This window comes from Oryctolagus cuniculus, chromosome Y (assembly GCF_051225735.1).
Source record: "Oryctolagus cuniculus isolate XC-2025 breed Fujian yellow rabbit chromosome Y, ASM5122573v1, whole genome shotgun sequence".
NCBI classification, from domain to species: Eukaryota; Metazoa; Chordata; class Mammalia; order Lagomorpha; family Leporidae; genus Oryctolagus; species Oryctolagus cuniculus.
The window spans coordinates 6,597,069-6,622,940 of NC_142889.1; the positions used below are offsets into that span (position 1 = coordinate 6,597,069).

Genomic DNA, 25,872 nt, shown 5'->3' on the forward strand with positions numbered 1-25,872 from the left:
GACTGATGAAAAATGATAAGTAGATTGTGGAGAGAGATGATTGGTATATCAGATGATAAAGAGTTGAATGACAGGTAAATGGCAGATAGAGAGATGATTGATGGGTAATTGGTAGAAAGGGATGGAGGGATGAATAGGTGGTAAAATAATTAGAAAACTTATTGTTAATTAACTAATGATAGATGATTGACAAGTAGTAAAGAGACAGATGATTGATAAATAATTAATAGATGATAGGAGATGTGTGATTGTCAGCTAGGTAAATAGTGGATAGAGATGAGTAAATCATAGATGATAGGCAAATATATTAGTAAGTAGGGAAATTATTGGTGGGTAGTTCATAGATGATAGGAAGGCAGATAGGTACATAGACAGATGCATATATAGGATGTCTACTTATGTATATACCTATCTGCATGCAGTGTTGTTACCCAACCACAAGGTTATGTTCTGAGCACATTTAAGGGAGGCCAAACTGGGATTTTTTGTAGGTGAAATGTATCCAATGAAGCTTCAACTTCCTATATTTTCAACTAATAATGGCTTTAACCAGGGTGTAACCCCATCATAAATTGCAGAGCATCTGTATCTCTCTCTCCCTCCCTCCCTCCCTCCCTCCCTCCCTCCCTCCCTCCCTCCCTCCCTCCCTCCCTCTCTCCCACTGAGTTTATGAACCCATTGGCCAATTCCTCATCTCTTTCTATCACAATATCATCTTCTGAATGTTGCATCTTGTCTGCCAGGTTCTTCTTACCTTTGTTGTAGCACACCCATGGTTTCTCTAATCTCATCCTCTTTATGTGTTCCACTGGTGAAATTTTTCCTTCATTTTCTGGTGCTTTTACTCTGTGGGACTGTCATGACAAATGTTTACCCACCCTAGCTGGCTTGTGCAGTAGAAATGTGTTCCCTCACAACTCTGGAGACCGAAAAAATGAGATCAAGGAGTTCTCAGGTTGCAACTATCTGGAGACTCTGAGGGACTATTTCCACATCTCTCTCTAGCTTCTTGTGTGTGTGTTTTTTTTTCTTTTCTGGAAACCACTAGCATTCTTTGGCTGATAGAAGCATCCACCCACTCCCATCTGCTATTATCCTTCCATGGCATTCTCACCTGTACCCAAATTTCCTCTTCTGATAAGGAGACCAAACAAGTTGTATTAGGGATTGGCCCAACTCCAAATGATCTCATTCTATCTTATCAATCTGCAAAAATACTATTTCCAATTAAGTTTTTATCCTAAGGTATTGGGGGCTAGGTTTTGCATGCACAAGTTTTGAAGAAGACACAATTCAGCCACAGCAAGAGGAGTTTCTCTTATATTTGTGAGTTTCCATAGTGGGTGAGGAAATCAAACACAGCTTCCTCTTCTGGGTTGGGTTGCACTGTCAGGCACTTCTCTGTCCTCTTAATCTATGGGCAAACGAAGGACTCACACATGTACAAAAAGAGAGATCACAGTTTCTGTGGGTTCCAGACTCAGTTGCACTTGTCCAGAATGCCTGGTATAATTATGTAAGGATGTTCATGCTTCTTCTGGCTATCATAGGACAAGTGTCCCCAGAAATGTCACTTAAAACTGGTGGGCCCAGAGCTGACACTGGACACCTCACCCTCAGGTGCATTAAGGGACAACATTAGTTGATCAGAAGGAAGGTCTTGGGAGTTCCCTATCATGCTGGTGGGTAGGTAAGGGGAATCTGAGGAAGATCCAGCCGTGATGCATGCTTACATCTAAGACAGTTCTCCCAACTAGATGTTGAAGATGAAGGATCTGGAAATCTCTCTAAAGATCTCTTAGGAATATTCTCTTTGACAACTGAAGTGACTGATATATTCCACAAAGGAGATTTCGATGTCCTAATCCTTAGTGTATATGCAAGGCAACTTATTTGCAAACAGCTTCTTTGAAGACTTAATTGACTGGATAATCTTTATATGAGGTCATCCAGGGTTTGGGTGGTCCTTAAGACCCATGATAGTGTCCTAAGAGAAAGGAGACATGGACACAGAGGAGAACCCACATGAAGTAAGTCAGAGACTGGAGTGATGAAGTCATGAGCAAAGGATGCCTGAAACCACCAGGCACTGGAAGAATCACCAAAGATCTTCTGGATCCTGCGGTAGGAGAGAAACCTGAGACAACTGATGCCCTAATATGGCAGATGAGGAAACTGAGGGTCAAGAAAGGTGGACCCAGGCCCCACCCTTAGCTGGGAGCAGCACAGTCCTCTGGCCCATATCATGCAGTTGCCCAGGGCTTCTTGAATTGGCTGTGAGCTCCATTCAGCTCAGCCAGTCATGCTGAGTCCCTGAATAACTTCTGGGGGACATTAGCCACCCGAGTGTGAGAAATGTATGGCTGGGCCCAGTTCCCCTTTAAAGATGCTCCAGAGCTCAGATGTTTTGCCTCAACATAACCAAAACCATCATCTCTCCAAGTTCCTTCTCCCAGCTCATCTCTACCACAGTGACACTTGGTGTACCCTGGACACACATAACAGCATGCCAGTAACAGGGTAATCCAAATCCCAGGAAACCAGCCTAGGAGACAAGGGCTGGCTCCTGCCTCCTGGGTCCTTCTCATTACCCAGCTATGTGGCAGCTCCCAGGACATAACTCAGGACCCACAGAATGTGGCTTGTTGTGAGAAGACCATGATCATCAACCAATTTCAGTTGCCAGGATACAACTGCTGCTGCTTGGTGTCTTGTCCTCATTTGACTTCTGCGAGTTCAACAGCAATGAAGACCAAAAGGAATACTACTTCAATCTTCAGCTTCATGGAGGGTTTTCTAGAATTGAGTGTTAAGACATGAAAAGCTTTATTTGTAATATCTAAGATACAGAACAACCAAAGCATGCAGGTATGAATATGTAAGCGCAATGTGTTCCATCCCTGCAGTGAAATAGTATACACCGACACACTACTGTGTGGGCATATTTGAAAACATGATGTTCAGTGAAAGATGTCAGACACAAAAGGTCCCTTACTGTGTGATCCCTTTGATAGGAAATGTCCAGAACAGGTAAATCTACAAAGACAGGGCTAGTGATTGGCAGGGACTGGGGAAAAGAAGGTGACTTCCCATGGCAGTGGAATCCCTTTTTGGGGAGGTCGAGAGTTCTCTGTAACCAGACAGAAGGGACAGTTACATGGCATGCCTGGTGTACTAAATGCCTTGAATTGTTCTTTATTTTTGTTTGAGATTTATTTATTCAGGGTCATGTGGAAAAGCTGTCATGAAGAGCTAAATTGCCTACTTGCTGTGATCACCAAGGCCCAAGAAAGAGCCCCAGATGTCACCAGGAATGTGACAGAAGAGCAGAAGCTCAGGCTGGAACAGTTCATGCAGAACCTGAATAGAACAGTCCCCTTTCCAGAAAAAACAGTGAATGATTGCCTCGACCTTCCCCAGAATTTGTCTGAGATGTAATGGGTCCAAGTGCTGAGGCCAGAAGTGGAGAGTTCTATGTGTACAGGTATCTATGCTAGAGAGAGTACCAATAACACGACTACATGGATGCCATGGCTGAGAAGCAAAGACTACTAGATGCAGTTTCAGGCGAGCGTGGAAGAGGATATCATCGCTGCCACGGAGCAGATAACAAAGCATTGGACAAAGCTCCAGAAGTTAAAAGGGTAAGAAATTATTGGCAAAGAAGATGAAAATTTAGCAGAAAAAATCTAAAAGAATGAGCTAGTCGGGCCCAGAAGCTGCAGTCTAGTTGTGTGAGGAGGCTTCTGGAACAAAAGATGAGAAAGAAGATGAGCCAAGCTTCATCATGGGATGATGACAATGTAGCTATCTTGGACGGCTTATTCCTGACTAGAGTTCAGAAAATCCAAGTGAGCAGGGATAGGAGGCCTTCCTCTCAGCCTCTCTCCTGAAGACTCACGGGTTGGGGAGCACTGGAAGCACTGCTCTGCCCCCAGCCTTCATGGGCTTACAGCCTCTGGGACGAGAACTATCTCTGGGATACTCAGGCACTACCTCACAGAGTTGATCTATATTCCTGTAGAAAGGAGAAAGCACCTAACTTGTTGCTGGCAAGTTTTTCACATGTGAACAGCAATGACATTGAGGCTGATATGCATGAAGGGAGCACTTATTTGGTAAAGAATAGAAAACCTTAAAAAATTAAATGCCAGCACATGAGACACAACTGCAAGAGATGAGCCAGAAGGAGCCAGGAACTGCATGCATCCAGCTCTCCTATGTGGGTGGCAGGGGCCCGAGGACTTTGACCAGTTTCCACTGCTTTCCTGGATGTATTGGCGGGGAGACGGGTCAGGAGCATGAAAAGAGGATTCAACCCTGCACTTAAATGGGATCCTGGTTTAACTTGCTGTGCCACCTAATAGGTTTAAAAACTTGGGATTCTGGCTTTTGTGTGCCCAGAAATGAGATTGACTTCAACAGAGACAGCTTGCTTTATTGAAGCAAAGAGGTGATGAAGGTTTCTGAAGAGACGATGTATAGCGTGCATGTAGGGCCAAGCTTTTATCTGGTCTGGTTGCTGAGGGGCTCTCCAGAAGCATTGGAGGCCTTTGGCATATCTAGTTTTGCCAGGCATTTTCTGGGTGGGCAGAGAGAGAGAGAGACTGAAAGTAGATTTCCCGTGAAGGGGACTAGGGAAGGGTGACATTCTTGTGAGCCTTATTGTCCTTTATCCCAGACCCTCAAGGTAAAAAAGGGAAGAGGAACATTGATTCTATCTGGCTACTTACTGCTGAGAAGAGCCATGGGGTTTTTCCTCTAGCACCTCTCCTGGAATTCTCTTTGGGTTTTGAGAGAAGGTGGTGGACTAGCATCATGGTCTTAACCTGATCTTGAGAGATGGCTTTGATGTGATTCTGTAAGAAACTTTGGAACAAATTAAATAGGCATGGTGTGAATAGCAGGGCTATAGGGATGACTGTGACAGACCTGGTAAGAGGAGCTAACCATGCCCACTTCCCATGGGAGACAGCAGAAAAGCATCCTGCCCAAAAGAGATACAAGTGTTAAGAAAGTTTTCACCACAAGTGCAGCCAGTATGGGTTGGTGAAGATTAGAGCCAGGACTACGCAGACACTAGCAAGAGGTGACAATGCATTACAAAATGGAGTACAAACAGAAAGTTAAAAAGGGTATCTGTGTGGGTGTGAGGTTTCATACATCACTCCAGAGTCAGCAACCTGTGATGAGATCAGAGGTAGACTGGTGGAGTCTAGTACCGATGACTCTCCTGTTTTTGGTCGAAGTTTGGGATATAAAGTGAGAGTGAAGAAGTCAGTCTGGTCTGGAGTGAAGCAGATGAACACTCTTCAGAGCTAGAGATTGATGATGACCTGTTGTCAGAGGTAATCAAATGAGCTTTGGAGTGATGTCATCTAGAGATCTTCCCGGAGGACTGGGAGGAAGGTGTAGAGTTGGCTAAAGGTGTTCACCTGCAGTCCTGGAAGTCACATCATAAAGGAAGTGTGACCCTTTTCAGGGAAGGCACTCTGTTGATTCTGATTTTCTAGCTGGCCTGGGAACAGAGCTGTCCTGAATAGGTCAGTATAGAATAAGCAGGATCTCTAAAAGGAAATTGTCAGTTTTGCATGTAATGTTACTAACCTCAGGCTGCCTTCCCTGATGGCAGTGGTTACTTTGAAGGCTGGGCAGAGAGAAGGGCTTTGTCAGCTTAGGGAGGGCCAACAGGGTCTGCAGCAATCCCGGATTCCTTCAATCCTAGGGGCAGTTCCGTTTTCAGTGGCCCAGCTCCTGGTAGAGCCAAAAGGCCTCTTTAGATGCTGGTTTTTGTTTGGACTGCCTACTGTCCAAATCCTGGGCTTTCCACATTGACTGGCCCTTGTTGGGTCTCCTTGATGGGAGATCACTGTGTAAAGCAGTTATTAATTGGCCTGCCACCTAACCCTACATTGATCCTGCTGTCTAGATCACCCCTCTTCCTCTTGGTCTCTATTAAGCAGACCACAGAAGTGTTATGGGCTGTTAACCAAAATTTAACGTTTCAGGTTCTTGCCATTTACTTAGAGATGAATTCCAAGCACTGGCTCAAGCAAGACATGCAGCGTGGTGAGGTTTAGGATGTATCCGTAAAGTGAGAAGAATACACAGGAACATGAGGTCTTTATAAAGGGGGAGTGGGCCAGAAAGGGTAAATAGAGATTTCCGTATCAGTTGTTTCCAGGGGTCAGACCAGAGTCTGCAAGTGAGAGGGCATGCAGGCGAGAGAGTGCAAGCGAGAGGGCAGAAAAGAGAAACATGGAACATGGGGCCGGCAGGAGAGGGCTGGGCACATGCTCACCAGGGCTCTTCTTCACTTCCAATAGGGGAGTGGTTACATAGTCTGGTTGACAAGTGGGTGGCTATAGGGGAGAGTACATGAGGGGTAAGGGGTGTGGCTTGTGAGCCTAATCTTTTCTCCCTGCCCACTCCCATATAATTTCCCTCTCAGAGATTCATGAGCCTTAATCTTATGGGGATGCTAAAGAGCATAGACTCATCATATCTTCTGTATCTACTCCTGTTGATCATGGATGCAGGCCCTGCCTATCCTGGGAGTGGAAATCTCTTCTAAAGAGTTCATTTCATGATCTCAGACACTGCCAATGGCTGCGTCTCCCACATTATCATCATTACTCTCAGAAAGCTAAAAGAAAGCAAGTAGCAACTAGAGTGCACTTTAAGATGGAAATAATACATTTCATAGACTCCCAGATAGTATGTGGAGATAGGCTCCTTATGCAGACTATAAAACCATTTAGCCTGAGCATAGGGATTTTTTAAATAGAAAATTTTATATAGAAAATATAAATTTCAAAAATACAACTTTTCGATTACAGCGGTTCTTCCCCATAACCATCCTCTCACTCACAAACCATCCCATCTACTACTCCCTCTCCCATCCCATTCTTCATTAAGATTCTTTTTAAATTTACTTTATATACAGGAGATCAACTCTATACTGAATAAAGGTTTCAACAGTTTGCAGACACATAGTATAAAGTGTTGTTTGAAGACTAGTTTTACCATTAATCCTCATAGTGCAACCCATTAAAGATAGAGGTTCTACATGGGGAGTAAGTGCACAGTGACTCCTGTTGTTGATTTTTTTTTATCTTTTATTTAATGAATATAAATTTCCAAAGTTTCGTTGTTTCTTACTGCAGTATAGTATTCTAAAGAGTACATATCCCATAATTTCTTTATCCAGTCTACCGTTGATGGGCATTTAGGTTGGTTCCAGGTCTTAGCTATTGTGAATTGAGCTGCAATAAACATTAGGGTGCAGACCGCTTGTTTGTTTGCCAATTTAAATTCCTTTGGGTAAATTCCAAGGAGTGGGATGGCTGCGTTGTATGGTAGGATTATCTTCAGGTTTCTGAGGAATCTCCAGACTGACTTCCATAGTGGCTTAACCAGTTTGCATTCCCACCAACAGTGGGTTAGTGTCCCTTTTCCCCCACATCCTTGCCAGCATCTGTTGTTGGTAGATTTCAGTATGTGAGCCATTCTAGCTGGGGTGAGGTGAAACCTCATTGTGCTTTTGATTTGCATTTCCCTGATTGCTAGTGACCTTGAACATTTTTTCATGTGCCTGTTGGCCATTTGGATTTCCTCTTTTGAAAAATGTCTATTGAGGTCCTTGGCCCATCTCTTAAGTGGGTTGTTGGTTTTGTTTTTGTGGAGTTTCTTGATCTCTTTGTAGATTCTGGTTATTAACCCTTTATCTGTTGCATAGTTTGCAAATAGTTTTTCCCATTCTGTCGGTTGTCTCTTCACTCTCCTGACTGTTTCTTTTGCAGTACAGAAACTTCTCAATCTGAAGTAATCCGAATAGTTGATTTTGGCTTTGACTGCCTGTGCCTCCCGGGTCTTTTCCAGAAACTCTTTGCCTGTGCCAATATCTTGAAGGGTTTCTCCAATGTTCTCTAGTATCTTGATGGTGTCAGGTCATAGATTTAGGTCTTTAATCCATGCTGAGTGGATTTTTGTATAAGGTGAAAGGTAAGGGTCTTGATTCATGCTTCTGCACGTGGAAATCCAGTTTTCCCAGCACCATTTATTGAATAGACTGTCCTTGCTCCAGGAATTAGTTTTAGATCCTTGATCAACTATAAGTTGGCTATAGATGTTTGGATTGATTTCTGGTGTTTCAATTCTGTTCCATTGGTCTATCCATCTGTTTCTGTACCAGTACCATGCTGTTTTGATTACAACTGCCCTGTAGTATGTCCTGAAGTCTGGTATTGTGATGCCTCTGGCTTTGTTTTTGTTGTACAAGATTGCTTTAGCTATTCGAGGTCTCCAGTGTCTGCATATGAATTTCAGCACCATTTTTTCCAGATCCGAGAAGAAGGTCTTTGGTATCTTGATTGGTATCGCATTGAATCTATAAATTGCTTTTGGGAGAATGGACATTTTGATGATGTTGACTCTTCCAATCCATGAGCATGGAAGATTTTTCCATTTCTTGGTATCCTCTTCTATTTCTTTCTTTAAGGTTTTGTAATTTTCATCGTAGAGATCTTTAACGTCCTTGGTTAAGTTTATTCCAAGGTATTTGATTGTTTTTGTAGCTATTGTGAATGGGATTGATCTTAGAAGTTCTTCCTCAGCCATGGCATTGTCTGTGTATACAAAGGCTGTTGATTTTTGTGCATTGATTTTATACCCTGCTACTTTGCCAAACTCTTCTATGAGTTCCAATAGTCTCTTAGTAGAGTTCTTTGGGTCCCCTAAATAAAGAATCATGTCATCTGCAAAGAGGGATAGTTTGAGTTCTTCCTTCCCAATTTGTATCCCTTTAATTTCTTTTTCTTGCCTAATAGCTCTGGCTAGAACCTCCAGTACTATATTGAATAGCAGTGGTGAGAGTGGACATCCCTGTCTGGTACCAGATCTCAGTGGAAATGCTTCCAACTTTTCCCCATTCAATAGGATGTTGGCTGTGGGTTTTTCATAGATTGCTTTGATTGTATTGAGGAATGTTCCTTCCAAACCCAGTTTGCTTAGAGTTTTCATCATGAACGGGTGTTGCATTTTATCAAATGTTTTCTCTGCATCTATTGAGATAATCATATGGTTTTTCCTCTGCAGTCTGTTAATGTGGTGTATCACATTGATTGTCTTGCGCACATTAAACCATCCCTGCATACCAGGGATAAATCCCACTTGGTCTGGGTGGATGATCTTTCTGATGTGTTGTTGCATTCTATTGGCGAGAATTTTATTGAGGAGTTTTGCATCTATGTTCATCAGGGATATTGGTCTGTAATTCTCTTTCAGTGCTGCATCTTTTTCCGGCTTAGGAATTAAGGTGATGCTGGCTTCATAGAAAGAATTTGGGAGGACTCCCTCTTTTTCGAGTGTTCTGAATAGCTTGAGAAGAATTGGAGTTAGTAGTTCTTTAAATGTCTGGTAGAATTCAGCAGTGAATCCGTCTGGTCCTGGGCTTTTCTTTGTTGGGAGGGCCTTTATGACTGTTTCAATTTCTGTCTCAGTTATGGGTCTGTTTAGGTTTTCGATGTCCTCATGGTTCAATGTAGGTAGGTTGCATGTGTCCAGGAATCTATCCATTTCTGATAGGTTTCCGTGTTTGCTGGCATACAAGTCCTTGTAGTAATTTCTGATGATTCTTTTTATTTCTGTGGTGTCTTTTGTTACGTTTCCTTTTTCATCTCTGATTTTATTGATTTGGGTCTTTTCTCTTCTTTTTTTAGTTAGTTGGGCCAGTGGGGTGTCAATTTTGTGTATTTTTTCAAAAAACCAGCGCCTCGTTTGGCTGATTTTTTGTAATGTTTTTCTTGATTCAATCCTGTTGATTTCTTCTCTGATTTTAATTATTTCTCTTCTCCTACTAGATTTGGGTCTGGTTTGCTGTAGGTTTTCTAGATCCTTGAGGTGAATTGAAAGCTCATCTATTTGGTGCCTTTCCAAATTCTTGATGTAGGCACCTATTGATATAAACTTTCCTCTTAACACTGCTTTTGCTGCGTCTCATAAGTTTTGGTATGTTGTGCTGTTATCCTCATTTACTTCCAGAAAGTTTTTGATTTCTCTTTTGATTTCTTGAATGACCCATTGTTCATTCAGGAGCATGTTGTTCAATCTCCATGTGTTTGCGTATGCTCTAGGGATTCCTGAGTTGCTAATTTCCAACTTCATTCCTTTATGGTTTGAGAAACTGCATGGTATGATTCTAATTCTTTTGAATTTGCTGAGACTTGCTTTATGGCCTAGTATGTGGTCAATCCTAGAGAAGGTTCCATGTACTGCTGAGAAGAATGTAAAATCTTTAGCTGTAGGATTGAAAGTTCTGTATATATCTGTTAGATCCATTTGGGCTATAGTGTCGTTTAAATCTATTGTATCCTTGTTGATCTTCTGTCCTATTGATCTGTCTATTTCTGAGAGTGGAGTATTGAAGTCCCCCAGTACTATTGTATTGGGGTCTAAGTCTCCCTTTAAGTCCATTAATAAATCTTTTAGATAAACTGGTGCCCTGTAGTTAGGTGCATATACATTGATAATTGTTATATCTTCTTGTTGTATTGATCCCTTAATCATTATATAGTGCCCCTCTTTGTCTCTCTTAACAGTTTTTGTGGTAAAGTTTATGTTGTCCGATATTAAGGTGGCTACGCCCGCTCTTTTTTCATTTCTGTTGGCATGGTATATCTTTTTCCAGCCTTTCACTTTCAGTCTGTATGGATCTTAGTTGGAAAGATGTGTTTCTTGTAAGCAGCAAATAGATGGGTTTTGTTCCTTAACCCAATCAGCCAATCGGTGTCTTTTAACTGGACAGTTCAGGCCATTCACGTTCAATGTGACTAATGATAAGTGGTAACTTTGCCCTGCCATTTGCCAAAGATAAGTTCTAATATATGCTTTGAATTCCCTGTGATCTTTTGCTGTGAGGTTTCCTTCCTTGGTTTCCTTCCTTTACCTTCTTTCATATTGATGACCGTGTTTCTGTGTTTCTGTGTGTAACACATCTTTAAGCATCTTTTGCAGGGCTGGACGAGTGGCAACAAATTCTTTCAATTTCTGTTTGCTATGAAAAGTCTTTATTTCACCTTCATTCACAAATGAGTGATTTGCAGGATATAATATTCTGGGCTGGCAGTTGTTCTCTCTTAGTACCTGGGCTATATCTCGCCATTCCCTCCTAGCTTGTAGAGTTTCTGATGAGAAGTCAGCTGTGAGTCTGATTGGAGATCCTCTGAGAGTAATCTGACGTTTCTCTCTTGCACATTTTAGGATCTTTTCTTTATGTTTCACTGTGGAGAGTTTAATTACAACGTGTCCTGGTGAGGATCTCTTTTGGTCGTGTTTATTAGGGGTTCTGTGAGCTTCCTGTACTAGGATGTCTCTGTCCTTCTCCAAACCTGGGAAATTTTCTGTTAATATCTCACTAAAAAGGCCTTCTAATCCTTTCTCCCTCTCCATGCCTTCAGGAACTCCTAGAACCCAAATGTTGGGTTTTTTAATAGTATCCTGAAGATTCCCGACAATATGTTTTAGGTTTCTAATTTCCTCTTCTTTTCTTTGGTCTGACTGTCTCCTTTCCTGTGCTCTGTCTTCTAAGTCCGATATTCTCTCTTCTGCTTCACCCATTCTGTTTGTACGGCTCTCTATTGTGTTTTTCATTTGATCTATTGAATTCTTCACTTCAGTCACTATCACAGTTTCCTGTTGTACTAGTTGTTTCGTTTCATTTTGATTCCTCCTTAATATTTCATTTTCACGAGAGAGATTTTCTATCTTGTCCATTAAGGATTTCTGTAGTTCAAGAATTTGTTTTTGAGAACTTCTTAATGTTCTTATCAATTTTTTGAGATCTGCTTCTTGCATTTGTTCTATCTCATCATCTTCTTTTTTTTTAATTTATTTTTTTTGCCTTTGTATAACTTTATTATTATTATTATTATTATTTAATCTTTTATTTAATGAATATAAATTTCCAAAGTACGACTCATGTGTTACAATGGCTTCCCCCCCCATACCGTCCCTCCCACCCACAACCCTCCCCTTTCCCACTCCCTCTCCCCTTCCATTCACATCAAGATTCATTTTCGATTATCTTAATATACAGAAGATCAGCTTAGTATACCTTAAGTAAGGATTTCAACAGTTTGCTCCCACACAGAAACATAAAGTGAAAAATAATAGATGATTTTTTTTTAAATGATGATGAAATCAGATCAGACCTATTGTCATGTTTAATCCCAGTGAGAGTCAAGTTGGGAATTGATAATTTCTTTCTTTCTTTTTTTTTTTTTTTTTTACAGAAGATCAGTTTAGTGTACATTAAGTAAAGATTTCAGTCGTTTGCACCCCCATAGAAACACAAAGTGAAATATACTGTTTGAGTACTCGTTTTAGCATTAAGCCTCAGTGTACAGCACGTTAAGGACAGAGATCCTACATGAGGAGTAAGTGCACAGTGACTCCTGTTGTTGACTTTACCAATTGACACTCCTGTTTATGGCATCAGTAATCTCCCTATGCACCAGTTATGAGTTTCCAAGGCTATGGAAGCCCCTTGAGTTCTCCGACTCTTATCTTGTTTAGACACGGTCATAGTCAAAGTGGAGGTTCTCTCCTCCCTTCAGAGAAAGGCACCTCCTCTTTGAAGACCTGTTCTTTCCACTGGGATCTCACTCACAGAGATCTTTTTGCCAGAGTGTCTTGGCTTTCCATGCCTGAAATACTCTCATGGGCTTTTCAGCCAGATCCGAGTGCCTTTAGGGCTGATTCTGAGGCCAGAGTGCTATTTAGGACATCCGCCATTCTATGAGTCTGCTGAGTATCTCACTTCCCATGTTGGATCACTCTCCCCTTTATTTATTCTATCGGTTGGTGTTACCAGATACTAGACTTGTTTATGTGCTCCCTTTGACTCTTAGTCCTTTCATTATGATCAATTGTGAACTGAAATTGATCACTTGGAGTAGTGAGATGGCATTGGCACATGCCACCTTGATGGGATTGAATTGGAATCCCCTGGTATGTTTCCAACTCTACCAATTGGGGCAAGTCAGCCCGAGCATGCCCCAAATTATACATCTCTTCCCTCTCTTATTCCCACTCTTATGTTTAACAGGGATCACATTTCAGTTAATTTTCAACACTTAAGAATAACTGTGTGATAATTACAGAATTAAACCAGTCATATTAAGTAGAACAGACAAAAAAAATACTATGAGGGATAATGTATTAAGTTGTCCATTAGCAGTCAGGGCTATGCTGATCAAGTCACCATTTCTCATAGTGTCCATTTCACTTCAGGAGGTTTCCTTTTTGGTGTTCAGTCAGTTGTCACCGATCAGGGAGAACATATGGTATTTGTCCCTTTGGGACTGGCTTACTTCACTCAGCATGATGTGTTCCAGATTCCTCCATTTTGTTGCAAATGACTGGATTTCATTGTTTCTTACTGCGGTATAGTACTCTAAAGAATACATATCCCATAATTTCTTTATCCAGTCTACCGTTGATGGGCATTTAGGTTGGTTCCAGGTCTTGGCTATTGTGAATTGTGCTGCAATAAACATTAGGGTGCAGACCGCTTTTTTGTTTATCAATTTAAACTCTTTTGGGTAAATTCCAAGGAGTGGGATTGCTGGGTCGAACGGTAGGGTTATATTCAGGTTTCTGAGGAATCTCCAGACTGATTTCCATAGTGGCTTGACCAGTTTGCATTCCCACCAACAGTGGGTTAGTGTCCCTTTTTCCCAACATCCTCGCCAGCATCTGTTGTTGGTAGATTTCTGTATGTGAGCCATTCTAACCGGGGTGAGGTGAAACCTCATTGTGCTTTTGATTTGCATTTCCCTGATTGCTAGTGACCTTGAACATTTTTTCATGTGCCTGTTGGCCATTTGGATTTCCTCTTTTGAAAAATGTCTATTGAGGTCCTTGGCCCATCTCTTAAGTGGGTTGTTGGTTTTGTTTTTGTGGAGTTTCTTGATCTCTTTGTAGATTCTGGTTATTAACCCTTTATCTGTTGCATAGTTTGCAAATAGTTTTTCCCATTCTGTCGGTTGTCTCTTCACTCTCCTGACTGTTTCTTTTGCAGTACAGAAACTTCTCAATCTGAAGTAATCCGAATAGTTGATTTTGGCTTTGACTGCCTGTGCCTCCCGGGTCTTTTCCAGAAACTCTTTGCCTGTGCCAATATCTTGAAGGGTTTCTCCAATGTTCTCTAATAACTTAATGGTGTCAGGACGTAGATTTAGGTCTTTAATCCACGTTGAGTGGATTTTTGTGTAAGGTGTAAGGTAGGGGTCTTGCTTCATGCTTCTGCACGTGGAAATCCAGTTTTCCCAGCACCATTTATTGAATAGACTGTCCTTGCTCCAGGAATTAGTTTTAGATCCTTGATCAACTATAAGTTGGCTGTAGATGTTTGGGTTGATTTCTGGTGTTTCAATTCTGTTGCATTGGTCTATCCATCTGTTTCTGTACCAGTACCATGCTGTTTTGATTACAACTGCCCTGTAGTATGTCCTGAAGTCTGGTATTGTGATGCCTCTGGCTTTGTTTTTGTTGTACAAGATTGCTTTAGCTATTCGAGGTCTCTTGTGCCTCCATATGAATTTCAGCATCATTTTTTCTAGATCCGAGAAGAAGGTCTTTGGTATCTTGATTGGTATCGCATTGAATCTATAAATTGCTTTTGGGAGAATGGACATTTTGATGATGTTGACTCTTCCAATCCATGAGCATGGAAGATTTTTCCATTTTTTGGTATCCTCTTCTATTTCTTTCTTTAAGGTTTTGTAGTTTTCATCGTAGAGATCTTTAACGTCCTTGGTTAAGTTTATTCCAAGGTATCTGATTGTTTTTGTAGCTATTGTGAATGGGATTGATCTTAGCAGCTCTTTCTCAGTCATGGCATTGCTTGTGTATACAAAGGCTGTTGATTTTTGTTCATTGATTTTATATCCTGCCACTTTGCCAAACTCCTCTATGAGTTCCAATAGTCTCTTAGTAGAGTTCTTTCGATCCTCTAAGTACAGAATCATATCGTCTGCAAAGAGGGATAGTTTGACTTCTTCCTTCTTGATTTGTATTCCTGTGATTTCTTTTTCTTGTCTGATGGCTCTGGCTAAAACTTCCAGAACTATGTTAAATAGCAGTGGTGAGAGTGGGCATCCCTGCCTGGTGCCAGATTTCAGTGGAAATGCTTCCAACTTTTCCCCATTCAATAGGATGCTGGCTGTGGGTTTTTTATAAATTGCTTTGATTATATTGAGGAATGTTCCTTCTATACCCAATTTGCTTAGAGTTTTCATCATGAAAGGGTGTTGAATTTTATCAAATGCTTTCTCTGCATCAATTGAGATAATCATATGGTTTTTCTTCTGCAGTCTGTTAATGTGGTGAATCACATTGATTGATTTGCGTATGTTGAACCATCCCTGCATACCAGGGATGAATCCCACTTGGTCTGGGTGGATGATTTTCCTGATGTGGTGTTGTATTCTATTGGCCAGAATTTTATTGAGGATTTTTGCGTCTATGTTCATCAGGGATATTGGTCTGTAATTTTCTTTCAGTGCTGCATCTTTCTCTGGCTTAGGGATTAAGGTGATGCTGGCTTCATAGAAAGAATTTGGGAGGATTCCCTCTTTTTCAATTGTTCTGAATAGTTTGAGAAGAATTGGAGTTAGTTCTTCTTTAAATGTCTGGTAGAATTCAGCAGTGAATCCGTCTGGTCCTGGGCTTTTCTTTGTTGGGAGGGCCTTTATGACTGTTTCAATTTCTGTCTCAGTTATGGGTCTGTTTAGGTTTTCGATGTCCTCATGGTTCAATGTAGGTAGGTTGCATGTGTCCAGGAATCTATCCATTTCTGATAGGTTTCCGTGTTTGCTGGCATACAAGTCCTTGTAGTAATTTCTGATGATTCTTTTTATTTCTGTGGTGTCTTTTGTTACGTTTCCTTTTTCATCTCTGATTTTATTGATTTGGGTCTTTTCTCTTCTTTTTTTTAGTTAGTTGGGCCAGTGGGGTGTCAATTTTGTGTATTTTTTCAAAAAACCAGCGCCTCGTTTGGCTGATTTTTTGTAATGTTTTTCTTGATTCAATCCTGTTGATTTCTTCTCTGGTTTTAATTATTTCTCTTCTCCTACTAGATTTGGGTTTGGTTTGCTGCAGTTTTTCTAGGTCCTTGAGGTGCGCTGAAAGCTCATTTATTTGGTACCTTTCCAATTTCTTGGTATAGGCACCTATTGCTATAAATTTGCCTCTCAATACTGCTTTTGCTGTATCCCATAAGTTTTGATATGTTGTGTTGTTGTCTTCATTTACTTCCAGAAAGTTTTTGATTTCTCTTTTGATTTCTTGAATGACCCAGTGTTCATTCAGGAGCATGTTGTTCAATCTCCATGTGTTTGCATACTTTCTGGGGTTTCCTGAGTTGCTAATTTCCAACTTCATCCCGCTGTGGTCTGAGAAGCTGCATGGTATGATTCTAATTCTTTTAAATTTGCTGAGACTTGCTTTATGGCCTAGTATGTGGTCAATCCTAGAGAAGGTTCCATGCGCTGCTGAGAAGAATGTGAAGTCTGTAGATGTAGGGTTGAAAGTTCTGTAGATATCTGTTAGATCCATTTGGGCAATAGTGTCAATTAAATCTGCTGTTTCCTTGTTGATCTTCTGTCCGGATGATCTGTCTATTTCTGAGAGTGGAGTATTGAAGTCCCCCAGTACTATTGTATTGGAATCTAAATCTCCCTTTAAGTCCCTTAACATATCTTTTAAATAGACCGGTGCCCTGTAATTAGGTGCATATACATTTACAATAGTTACATCTTCCTGTTGAATTGAACCCTTAATCATTATATAGTGTCCCTCTTTGTCTCTCTTAACAGTTTTTGTATTAAAGTTTATTTTGTCTGATATTAATATGGCTACACCTGCTTTTTTTTGGTTTCTGTTGGCATGGAATATCTTTTTCCAACCTTTCACTTTCAGTCTGCATGCCTCTTTGTTAGAGAGATGTGTTTCTTGTAGGCAACAAATAGTTGGGTTGTGTTCTGTGAGCCAGTCAGCTAAACGGTGTCTTTTAACTGAAGAATTCAGACCATTAATGTTCAATGTGACTATTGATACGTAGTGACTTTGCCCTGCCATTTTCCCGGAAATATTTTCTAGTATATGCTTTGAGCTTCCCATGCTCTTTTACTGGTAGGTGTTCTTCCTTTCCCTTCTTTCATATTGATGACCGTGTTTCTGTGTTTCTGAGTGTAGCACATCTTTAAGTATCTTTTGCAGGGCCGGACGAGTGGCCACAAAGTCTTTCAATTTCTGTTTGCTATGAAAGGTCTTTATTTCACCTTCATTCACAAATGAGAGCTTGGCAGGATATAATATTCTGGGCTGGCAATTTTTCTCTCTTAGCACCTGTGCTATGTCTCGCCATTCCCTCCTAGCTTGTAGGGTTTCTGATGAGAAGTCAGCTGTGAGTCTGATTGGAGATCCTCTGAGAGTAATCTGACGTTTCTCTCTTGCACATTTTAGGATCTTTTCTTTATGTTTCACTGTGGTAAGTTTAATTACCACGTGTCGTGGTGAGGATCTCTTTTGGTCATGTTTATTGGGGGTTCTATGAGCTTCCTGTACTAGGATATCTCTGTCCTTCTCCAAACCTGGAAAGTTCTCTGCTAGTATCTCACTAAAAAGGCCTTCCAATCCTTTCTCTCTCTCCATGCCTTCAGGAACTCCTAGAACTCGAATGTTGGTTTTTTTAATAGTATCCTGTAGATTCCCAACAATATTTTTTAGGTTTCTAATTTCCTCTTCTTTTCTTTGGTTTGACTGTATGTTTTCCTGTGCTCTATCTTCTAAGTCCGATATTCTCTCTTCTGCTTCACCCATTCTGTTTTTAAGGCTTTCTAATGTGTTTGTCATTTGATCTATTGAGCTCTTCATTTCATTTTGATTTCTCTTCACTATAACACTTTCCTGTTCTACTAGTTTCTGAGTTTCATTTTGACTCTTCCTTAAAATTTCGTTTTCATGAGAGAGATTTTCAATCTTGTCCATTAAGGATTTCTGTAGTTCAAGGATTTGCTTTTGAAAACTTCTAAATGTTCTTATCATAAATTTTTTGAAATCCGTATCTTGCATTTCTTCTATCTCATCATCTTCATACTCTTGGCTTGGGGTGTTTTGCTTATTTGGAGGCATCATAGTGTCATCGTTGATCTTGCTCCCTCTATTTCTGTGTTTGTTACTCGGCATAGTTAATTCTTCTTGCGTCACTGTGCGTTTTTTTTTCTTTCTTTTTTTTTTTTTTTATACTGTGTCCGTGTTAAGTGGACTGCCTGCTGTTGGAGGAGCCTTGGAGGCTTGAGATGGGTGCGGCCTGAGAGCTCTGCCTGGTTCTTCCAGGTTAAGGGTGTGCAAAGGTGACACCCTCAGGTTATGCGTGGTAAATCTCTCTCTTTTTATTTATTTATTTATTTTATTTATTCAGGGGGTAAGTAACACCGCAGGGCACGGCTGTGCAGAATTGATGGTATTTAGCTTCCAGTCTTTGGCTCCTCTGGACTCCCACTGGGTTGCCTAGGCTACTGAATTGTAGTGACTCAGTTCCTTAGCTCTCCCCCATTGATATGTAAATCCAGAGAGCAGGCCTGCTCTTTGTCTCTTGGGAATTCTAGCCTTGCAGCCTTGTAACCTTTGCAAGGTTAGGGGGAAGAGAAACCCCCGAAGCTTTTTTTTTTTCCTTCTTTCCGGTAGTGAGTTTGCTGCACTTTCCGGCCCCCCTCTAGATTCTGACCCCCATTTCCCCACCAATGTCTTGGGTTATTGAGCTCACCTCCCCTTCCAGCGCCGATGTGTGGACTCGGAGCCCTGAGCGTCCCAAGTCTCCCCGCTGTTGTCTGTGTGGCATGCACTCCCCTTGGAGCACTGGGGCTTCTGCGGCTCAGTCCCGCGACTTGGCTTCCGCGCGGTGGGCGACCTTGTTCTCCCAGTAGGTCCTCCGATACACGATTCCCGTGCAATTTTTTCCTGGTTCTTTTTTCTGTGGCTACCGTAACTCCCCTTTTATTAAACTAAATTTTCCCGGACTATCGGTGCGCGCCCTCACTATTCCGCCATCTTGGCTCCGATACATGGTCATTTTTATAGAGGGAATTGTGTGTTGGTCTGTTGTGAGGAAGTTTGCATCCAGGGCTGTAGTTCTCGGAGTGACTTTAACTCTGGAAAAGTGAAAACACTTTCATTAATTTTAGAGGCTGAATCATTGAAAATGGTACCTAAGCTATTTTCAGAGATGCCTTATTTTCACAGTCAAGGGAGGGTCGTGAACATTTTAAAAATTACCCATGTGCTAAAAAAAATCTGTATTATCAGGTTTTATTGTTTTACTTATTTATTGCTCTTCAAAAAGAAAGGATTTAATAACCAGTATTGAATAGAGATTCCAAAATGGCAGAACAGGGAGGGAGCTTGTTGCTCTAGGATAGGGGAGGGTTGTAAAAATAAAAGTGGAGAGAGTGCAATCTCAGGGAACAGCTATGGAGAAAACTGTGGTGGAAATAGCATGTAGTGGATCTTTATGGGGGTTATAGACCTGAAGCAGGAAAATAGACACAACACAAGACACCAACAGCCAAGAGCCTCAGCACCATCTTTTTGGATAGTGAGGTGTGACTGGACTGCGGCAGTCCGAGCTACTAGCAATAAAGTTGTGGGGAGAGCCTGTGTGAGTCTGGCTTAGAGCCATTTGGGGGACAGTATACCTGCCAACCTGACTACCCAGCAGAAGTACCCTGCAACTAACTGAGAGAGGGGAGACACCATTTTGAGATGTAGGTAACGGTTACAGCAGCTTGTGTTCACAAGTCCACGGACCAGCCCAGAGGAGACATCTGAGGCTGGCTAGAAGGACTGATGCGGACTGGGTGCCCACTTAGGATTGTGGGCTGCTCCAGCCTCCCAGCATGTCACAAGCTCTGGGGCTCTGGCAGCCTGGGCAGAACGCTGATAGGCAGCTGGCTGTGGGAGTGTCTTCACCTCTCCATGGATGGGATAGACTAACAAAGCGGAGTGGATCCAATGACTGGGAGCCTTTTGTGCTGGGACAGTGGAAACAGTGTGTTTGTATGGGAGGGTGTAGGGTGTGGCTAAGTTTCTGGGCAGTAGCTGTATGTGGCTCCATATGCTTAGGGCTCCCTGATTGCCTTTGATGGGTCATTCCTGTGGGATCTGTGCTCAATATGAGGACTGCACAGATCATTTGGATCTTGTGGCAGCATGGATGACTATTGTACCCACTGGGCCTAGAGCCTGGGTCTTGGAATAGAGGAGCTGAGTATGAGACTATGCCAACAGAGCTGATTAAACTTCCCCCCTGATTAAAGAAAAAGATTTGACATGCCCAATATGGATGTCATTTTGGATGCTCCCTTTACCCTGGAGCACTGAACAGAGCTTCCTGGCCACACCCAGCATACTCCCCTGGGCATGCACTGAAAAAGCACACAGAGGCGTAGTCCAAAGATAAAAGCCATCAGAAGGAGGAAAAAAACTCAACAAGTATTTCCACAAATGCCTGAACATAAATGCAGCAATTCAAGAAACAGGAATTAGGAAGACAACATGATACCCCAAGGAAACACTAGCACTTCAGTACTAGAATGAAGATGAAGAGATTAAATGCCAGAAATGGAATTTAAAAGTCAAAGGATTACTCAGATGTAATCAGAAGCAAATCCCAGAATTATATAAATCCATATATGATGTGAATGAAAATTTTCTCATGAAACAGAGATATTAAAGAAAAAGTGAAGTACTGGCAAAGAAGAATTCAATAAGGCATTAAAAATGGCATTAACAATAGGTTCTTAAAAATTTTACATAAGACCAAAAGGAGAAATTAGAAAAATTAAAGTTGGAGGTTTATGGGATGCTCTGAAATAGCCCAACATACAAGTCTTTGGAGTTTTGGAAGGCATGAAAAGAGAATGAATTAGAAGGCATTTTTAGTGAAATAAATACAGAAAACTTCCCAAATTAGGAGAAAGAAATGTCCAGGTAAAGGGAGCACATAGACTCCTAATAGAAATAATCAGAAAGATCTTCAGCATGACGTGTTGTAGTGAACTTTCCAAGTAAAACATAAAGAAAAGATTCTAAAATTTGCAAGCGAGAAATACCATATTAGTTTGATGATCTCCAGTTAAACTCACAAAACTCACAGCTGACTTATCAGAAAATCTTCAGTCCAGGAGAGCATGGCAAGATATAATCAAGTCTTAAGAGAAAAAAAAAAAGTCAACCTAGAGTACTGTACCCTGAAAAGGTCTTACTTATGAATGAAGGTGAAATAATAAAGACTTCCATGACAGAAATTGGAAAAATTTGTCACCACCTGCCCAGCCTTAAAAAAAAAATGCTTGGAGATTTGCTACACTCAGAAACACAGAAACATGGTCACCACTGTGAAAGAATGTGAAGGCAAAATATTTCCCAGTTAAAGCCCAAGGAAAATCCAAGTTAAACAGTAGGAATACGCAAAATGGAGGACAAAATTGATACTTACCAATAGTTAACACTGCATTTAAAAGGCGTCAAGTCTCCAGTTATAAGCTGCTGCTGAGGTATAACAGGCAAAGCTGCTACCTGCAGTGCCAGCATTCTATATGGGCACTAGTTCAAGTCCTGGTGGCTCCACTTCCAAGCCAACTATCTGCTATAGCCTGGAAAAGCAGTAGAAGACTGTCCAAGCCTTTCGGCCCCTGCACCCACTTGGGAGACCCAGAAGAAGCTCCTGGCTCTTGGGTTTGGATCGGCACAGCTTTGCCTGTTGCAGCCATTTGGGATGGACCAGCAGATGGAAGACCTGTCTGTCTGTATGTCTGTCTCTCTCTGCCTGTACCTCTCTGTAACTCTTTCAAATAATAAATAAAATATTTGTATAGACCGGCTGAATGGTTAAAAAATAACATTCGTCTGTTTGCTGCCTCCAAAGAAGACATCACACCAACAAAGATACAACAGACTGAAAGAAAGGAAAAGATACTTCATGCTAACAGAAATCAAAAAAGAGCTGGTGTAGCCATCCTAGTATCAGACAAAGTAGGCTTTGACATAAAAGAGAGACAAAGAAGGGCACTATGAAATGACTGGTGGATCAATTCAACAGGAGATGTGACTATAATAAATGTAATATGCACCCAACTGCAGGGAAAGTGGATTTTACAAGGAAATATTAATGGATTTAAAGAGGCATAGACTGTAATACAGTAGTAATGGGGGACTTATAGTACCCCATTTTCAGCAAAGGACAGAGAAATCAGACAGAAAAATCAGAAATGAAATAGTAGAGTTTAATGACACTACAAACCAAATGGACCTAATGGCTATCTTCAGAACTTCTCATCCTACAATTGCAGAATACAGAGTCTCACCAGTACAAGGAAGTTTCTCTAGGACAGATCATATTCTAGGCCATAAAGCAAGTCTCAGCAAATTAAAAAAAAATCAAAGTCTTACCATGCATCTTCTCTGACCAAAACGGAATCAAGCTGGAAGTCAGCAACTTAAGAATTTCTAGACCATATGCAAAAATATGGAGACTGAACAACATGTTCCTGAATGAACACTGAAGAAATCAAAAGAGAAATCAAAAAAATTTCTGGAAACAAAAGACAACAGTACAACATATCAGAAATTATGGGTATAACTAAAGTAGTGTTAAGAGGAGGAAAGTTTGTAGCAATTGGTGCCTACATCATGAAAGTGGAAAGGCACCAATAAATGAGCTATCAGTGTATCTCAAGGACTAGAAAAACAACAGCAAAGCAAATCCAAAATTATGAGAAAAGAAATAAGAAATTTTAAAAATAGAAACCCAAACCTACAAAAGATAGCAAAATAAAGATCTGTTTTACTGAAAACATAAAAATTGATACACCATTGACCCACCAGAAAAAGAGAAGACCCAAATCAATAACATTAGAAAAGAAAAAGGAAATATAACAGATTACCACAGAAATAAAAAACATTAATCAGGAATCACTACAAAGAGCTTCATGCCAACAAATTGGGAAACCTAGAAAGTTGGAGTCCTGCACCAGCCAGTCCAGGGGTTCCCAAAGGTGTGATAGGGTCAGCACAGGAAGAAATGAGAGACAAATGGACAGCAAGGCTGATGGCATGGCTCTGGCGCTTGAGCACCAGGCTTTATTTTTATATCATAAGTCACATAATGATTTTCCTTACAGTAACAAGTCTGTTACCCATTCTCATGTAGTAACAATTTCTTTGATTTTCAAGGGCATATTCAGAGCATGGGTTACTATCAGACAGATGCAAGATAATGGGCTGCGCATATGAGCCAAGGCCTCGAGTGCTGTCAAGTTATGCAGAAATTGGCTACACAGCTAGAATATTACCTTCCTAATCTAATCTTTACTGAAGTACTAGTGTTCAAAGCAGGCCCTTTTTAAAATGTATCCCTTCTTTTGCAGTTCTTTCCGTAACTCTTTATTTATTGTGCTTTTCTAAAGGTTCACTTAGATCTATTCCTCAGTTTTGACATCCTAACCATACTGGTATTTGTAGCACGTATTGAATTAAAGCTTTAATAACATTTACCTTTATTTTAGTGGGAAGTATACACCAGGAGCCTATTGCCTTTTAATTCTTTTCCACAAACAACTCAACTTTGCATAAAGCATCAACCCCTTCTCCTATACCAACATTCTTCTTGATTAAAATTTTACAAAGCAATGGACATTTTGGGGATTACGAGACCAAGCGCTCTTCCCTAACATTAGAAATACAGCTATCATTAGCAGGACCACCAGGAAGTTCTAGCTTCTTATACAGAGTGCAATTCCCAACAAACCTAAAACCACCAAGAGGACCTTAGCTGTTGTTCTCATGCCTTGCTGAGACAGACCTTCTGCTGTGACCTTGTCAGCTAGCTGAAAGTGCCTTGGCCTTGCCACTAGAAGAAATGGATAGATTCCTGGACATGCACAACCTAACAAAATTGATTCATGAAGATACACAAAACCTAAACAGACCAGTAACCAAGACAAAAATCCAATCAATAATAAATACCCTCCCAACAAAGAAAAGCTCAGAATAGGTTGGCTTCACTGCTGAATTCCACCAAACATTTAAAGTGGAACTAACTAGAATTCTTTTCAAGCTATACAAAACAATTGAAAGGGAGCGAATCTTCCCAAACATTCAGCCTACATCATTTTAATTCCAGTACCTGCAGAAGATAAAGAGAACTACATACCAGTTTCCCTGATGAACACATATGCAAAAATCCTCAACAAAATAATAGCCAGTTGAATCCAGCAACACATCATAAATACCATTCACACAGACCAAGTGGGATTTATCCCCAGAATGCATGGATGGTTCCACATTCACAAATCAATCAACATGATACAACACATTAACAAACTTAGAACAAAAAAAAAATCTCAGTAGATGTCGAGAAAGCACCTTAAGCAAGTTGTTTATAGAGGGAACACTCCTCAACACAAGCAAGGCAATTTATGACAAACCCTGGGCCAGCGATTTTATTGAATGGGGAAAAGTTGGAAGCAACACTGAGATCTGGAACCAGACAAGGGCACCCACTCTCTCTGTTGCTGTTCAATATAGGCCTAGAAGTTTTAGCCAGAACTTTTAGGAAGGAAAAATACATGAAAGAGATACAAATTGGGAATGAGGAAGTCAAATTATCCTTATTTACAGACATGATTCAATAAATAAGGAATTCAAAAGACTGCACTAAGAGACTATTGAAAGGCAAAAAACTATTTGGTAAAGTAGCAGGACATACAATGAAATAGCCTTTGTGTACACAGATAATGCCATGGCTGAGAAAGAACTTCTCAGATCAAAACCATTCACAATGGATTCACAATAAATTAAACACCTTGGAATAAGTTTAAACAAGGACATCAAAGATATCTACAATGAAAAATACAAAATATTAAAGAAATAAATAGAAAAAGACACAAAAAATGGAAACTACCATGTTCATGGATTGGAAGAATGAACATCATTAAAATATCCATACTACCAAAAGCCATTTACAGATTCAGTGTGTCCCTGTTAGTGTTTTCAGCCATGACCAAGAACGACAACCAAGACCACGCTGAGCCTCAATAAGTTCCATTAGGGCAAAGAACTTCCAGGAGCAGCATCAGAGGGAGAGGAGCTCAGAGTGCATGTGTAGAGCTGGAGTTTTATAGGGAACTTGTGTCAAGGGAGTTCAGAGTTAGGTGGGAGGAGAGTTGAAGTGGCCAAACAAAACAAGGTGGGATTCGGGCTGGAGCATCTGGAGAGGATACTAGATACCGTGAGATGGTGTTCCTGACACAAGGAGTCATCAGGGCTGCCTCATTTATAGCTGTGGCAGTAATAGGGACCTGGAAGCACAGGATCTCTGACTTGTAACTGGGAGCAGTTGCGGGAATGGTGAAGCTCAGAAAGTCTCTCAGGCCTGATTTGTAGCTAGGACAGATTATGAGAATGGTGAAGCTCTCTAGGAGTGTGCCACCAATGTTTTTATTTTCTTGATGCCAGGAAAGAGTATGGGAGATATCTTGGACCTGTGTGGATTTAGGACTCTCATAATCCCAGTCAAGATAACAAGGGCATTCTTTTCAGATACAGAAAAAATACGATGCTGAATTCATTTGGAAACACAAGAAATCTCAAAAAACAAAGCTGGAGGCATCACATTCCCAGATTTCAAAACATAATAAAGAGCATTTATAATCACAACAGCCTAGTACTGGCATAAAAACAGATGAATAAAACAATTGAATAGAATAGAAACTCCAGAAATCAATTCACACATCTACAACCAACTTATCT

General features: G+C 40.8%; 1 protein-coding gene and 1 pseudogene across 1 annotated transcript in view; both read left to right on the forward strand.

Moving 5' to 3' along the window:
• The first annotated feature begins 2,953 nt into the window (after positions 1–2,953).
• Positions 2,954–3,796, forward strand: LOC149119171 (PRKR-interacting protein 1 pseudogene; annotated as a pseudogene).
• A 1,121-nt stretch (positions 3,797–4,917) lies between these two features.
• Positions 4,918–25,872, forward strand: part of LOC149119172 (RNA-binding motif protein, X chromosome-like) — a 30,740-nt gene continuing 9,785 nt past the window's right edge. Inside the window, exons 1-2 of the mRNA XM_089325292.1 lie at positions 4,918–4,935; positions 6,009–6,069. Coding sequence (XP_089181418.1) covers positions 4,918–4,935; positions 6,009–6,069 — 79 coding nt within the window. The remainder of the gene's footprint in view (positions 4,936–6,008; positions 6,070–25,872) is intronic.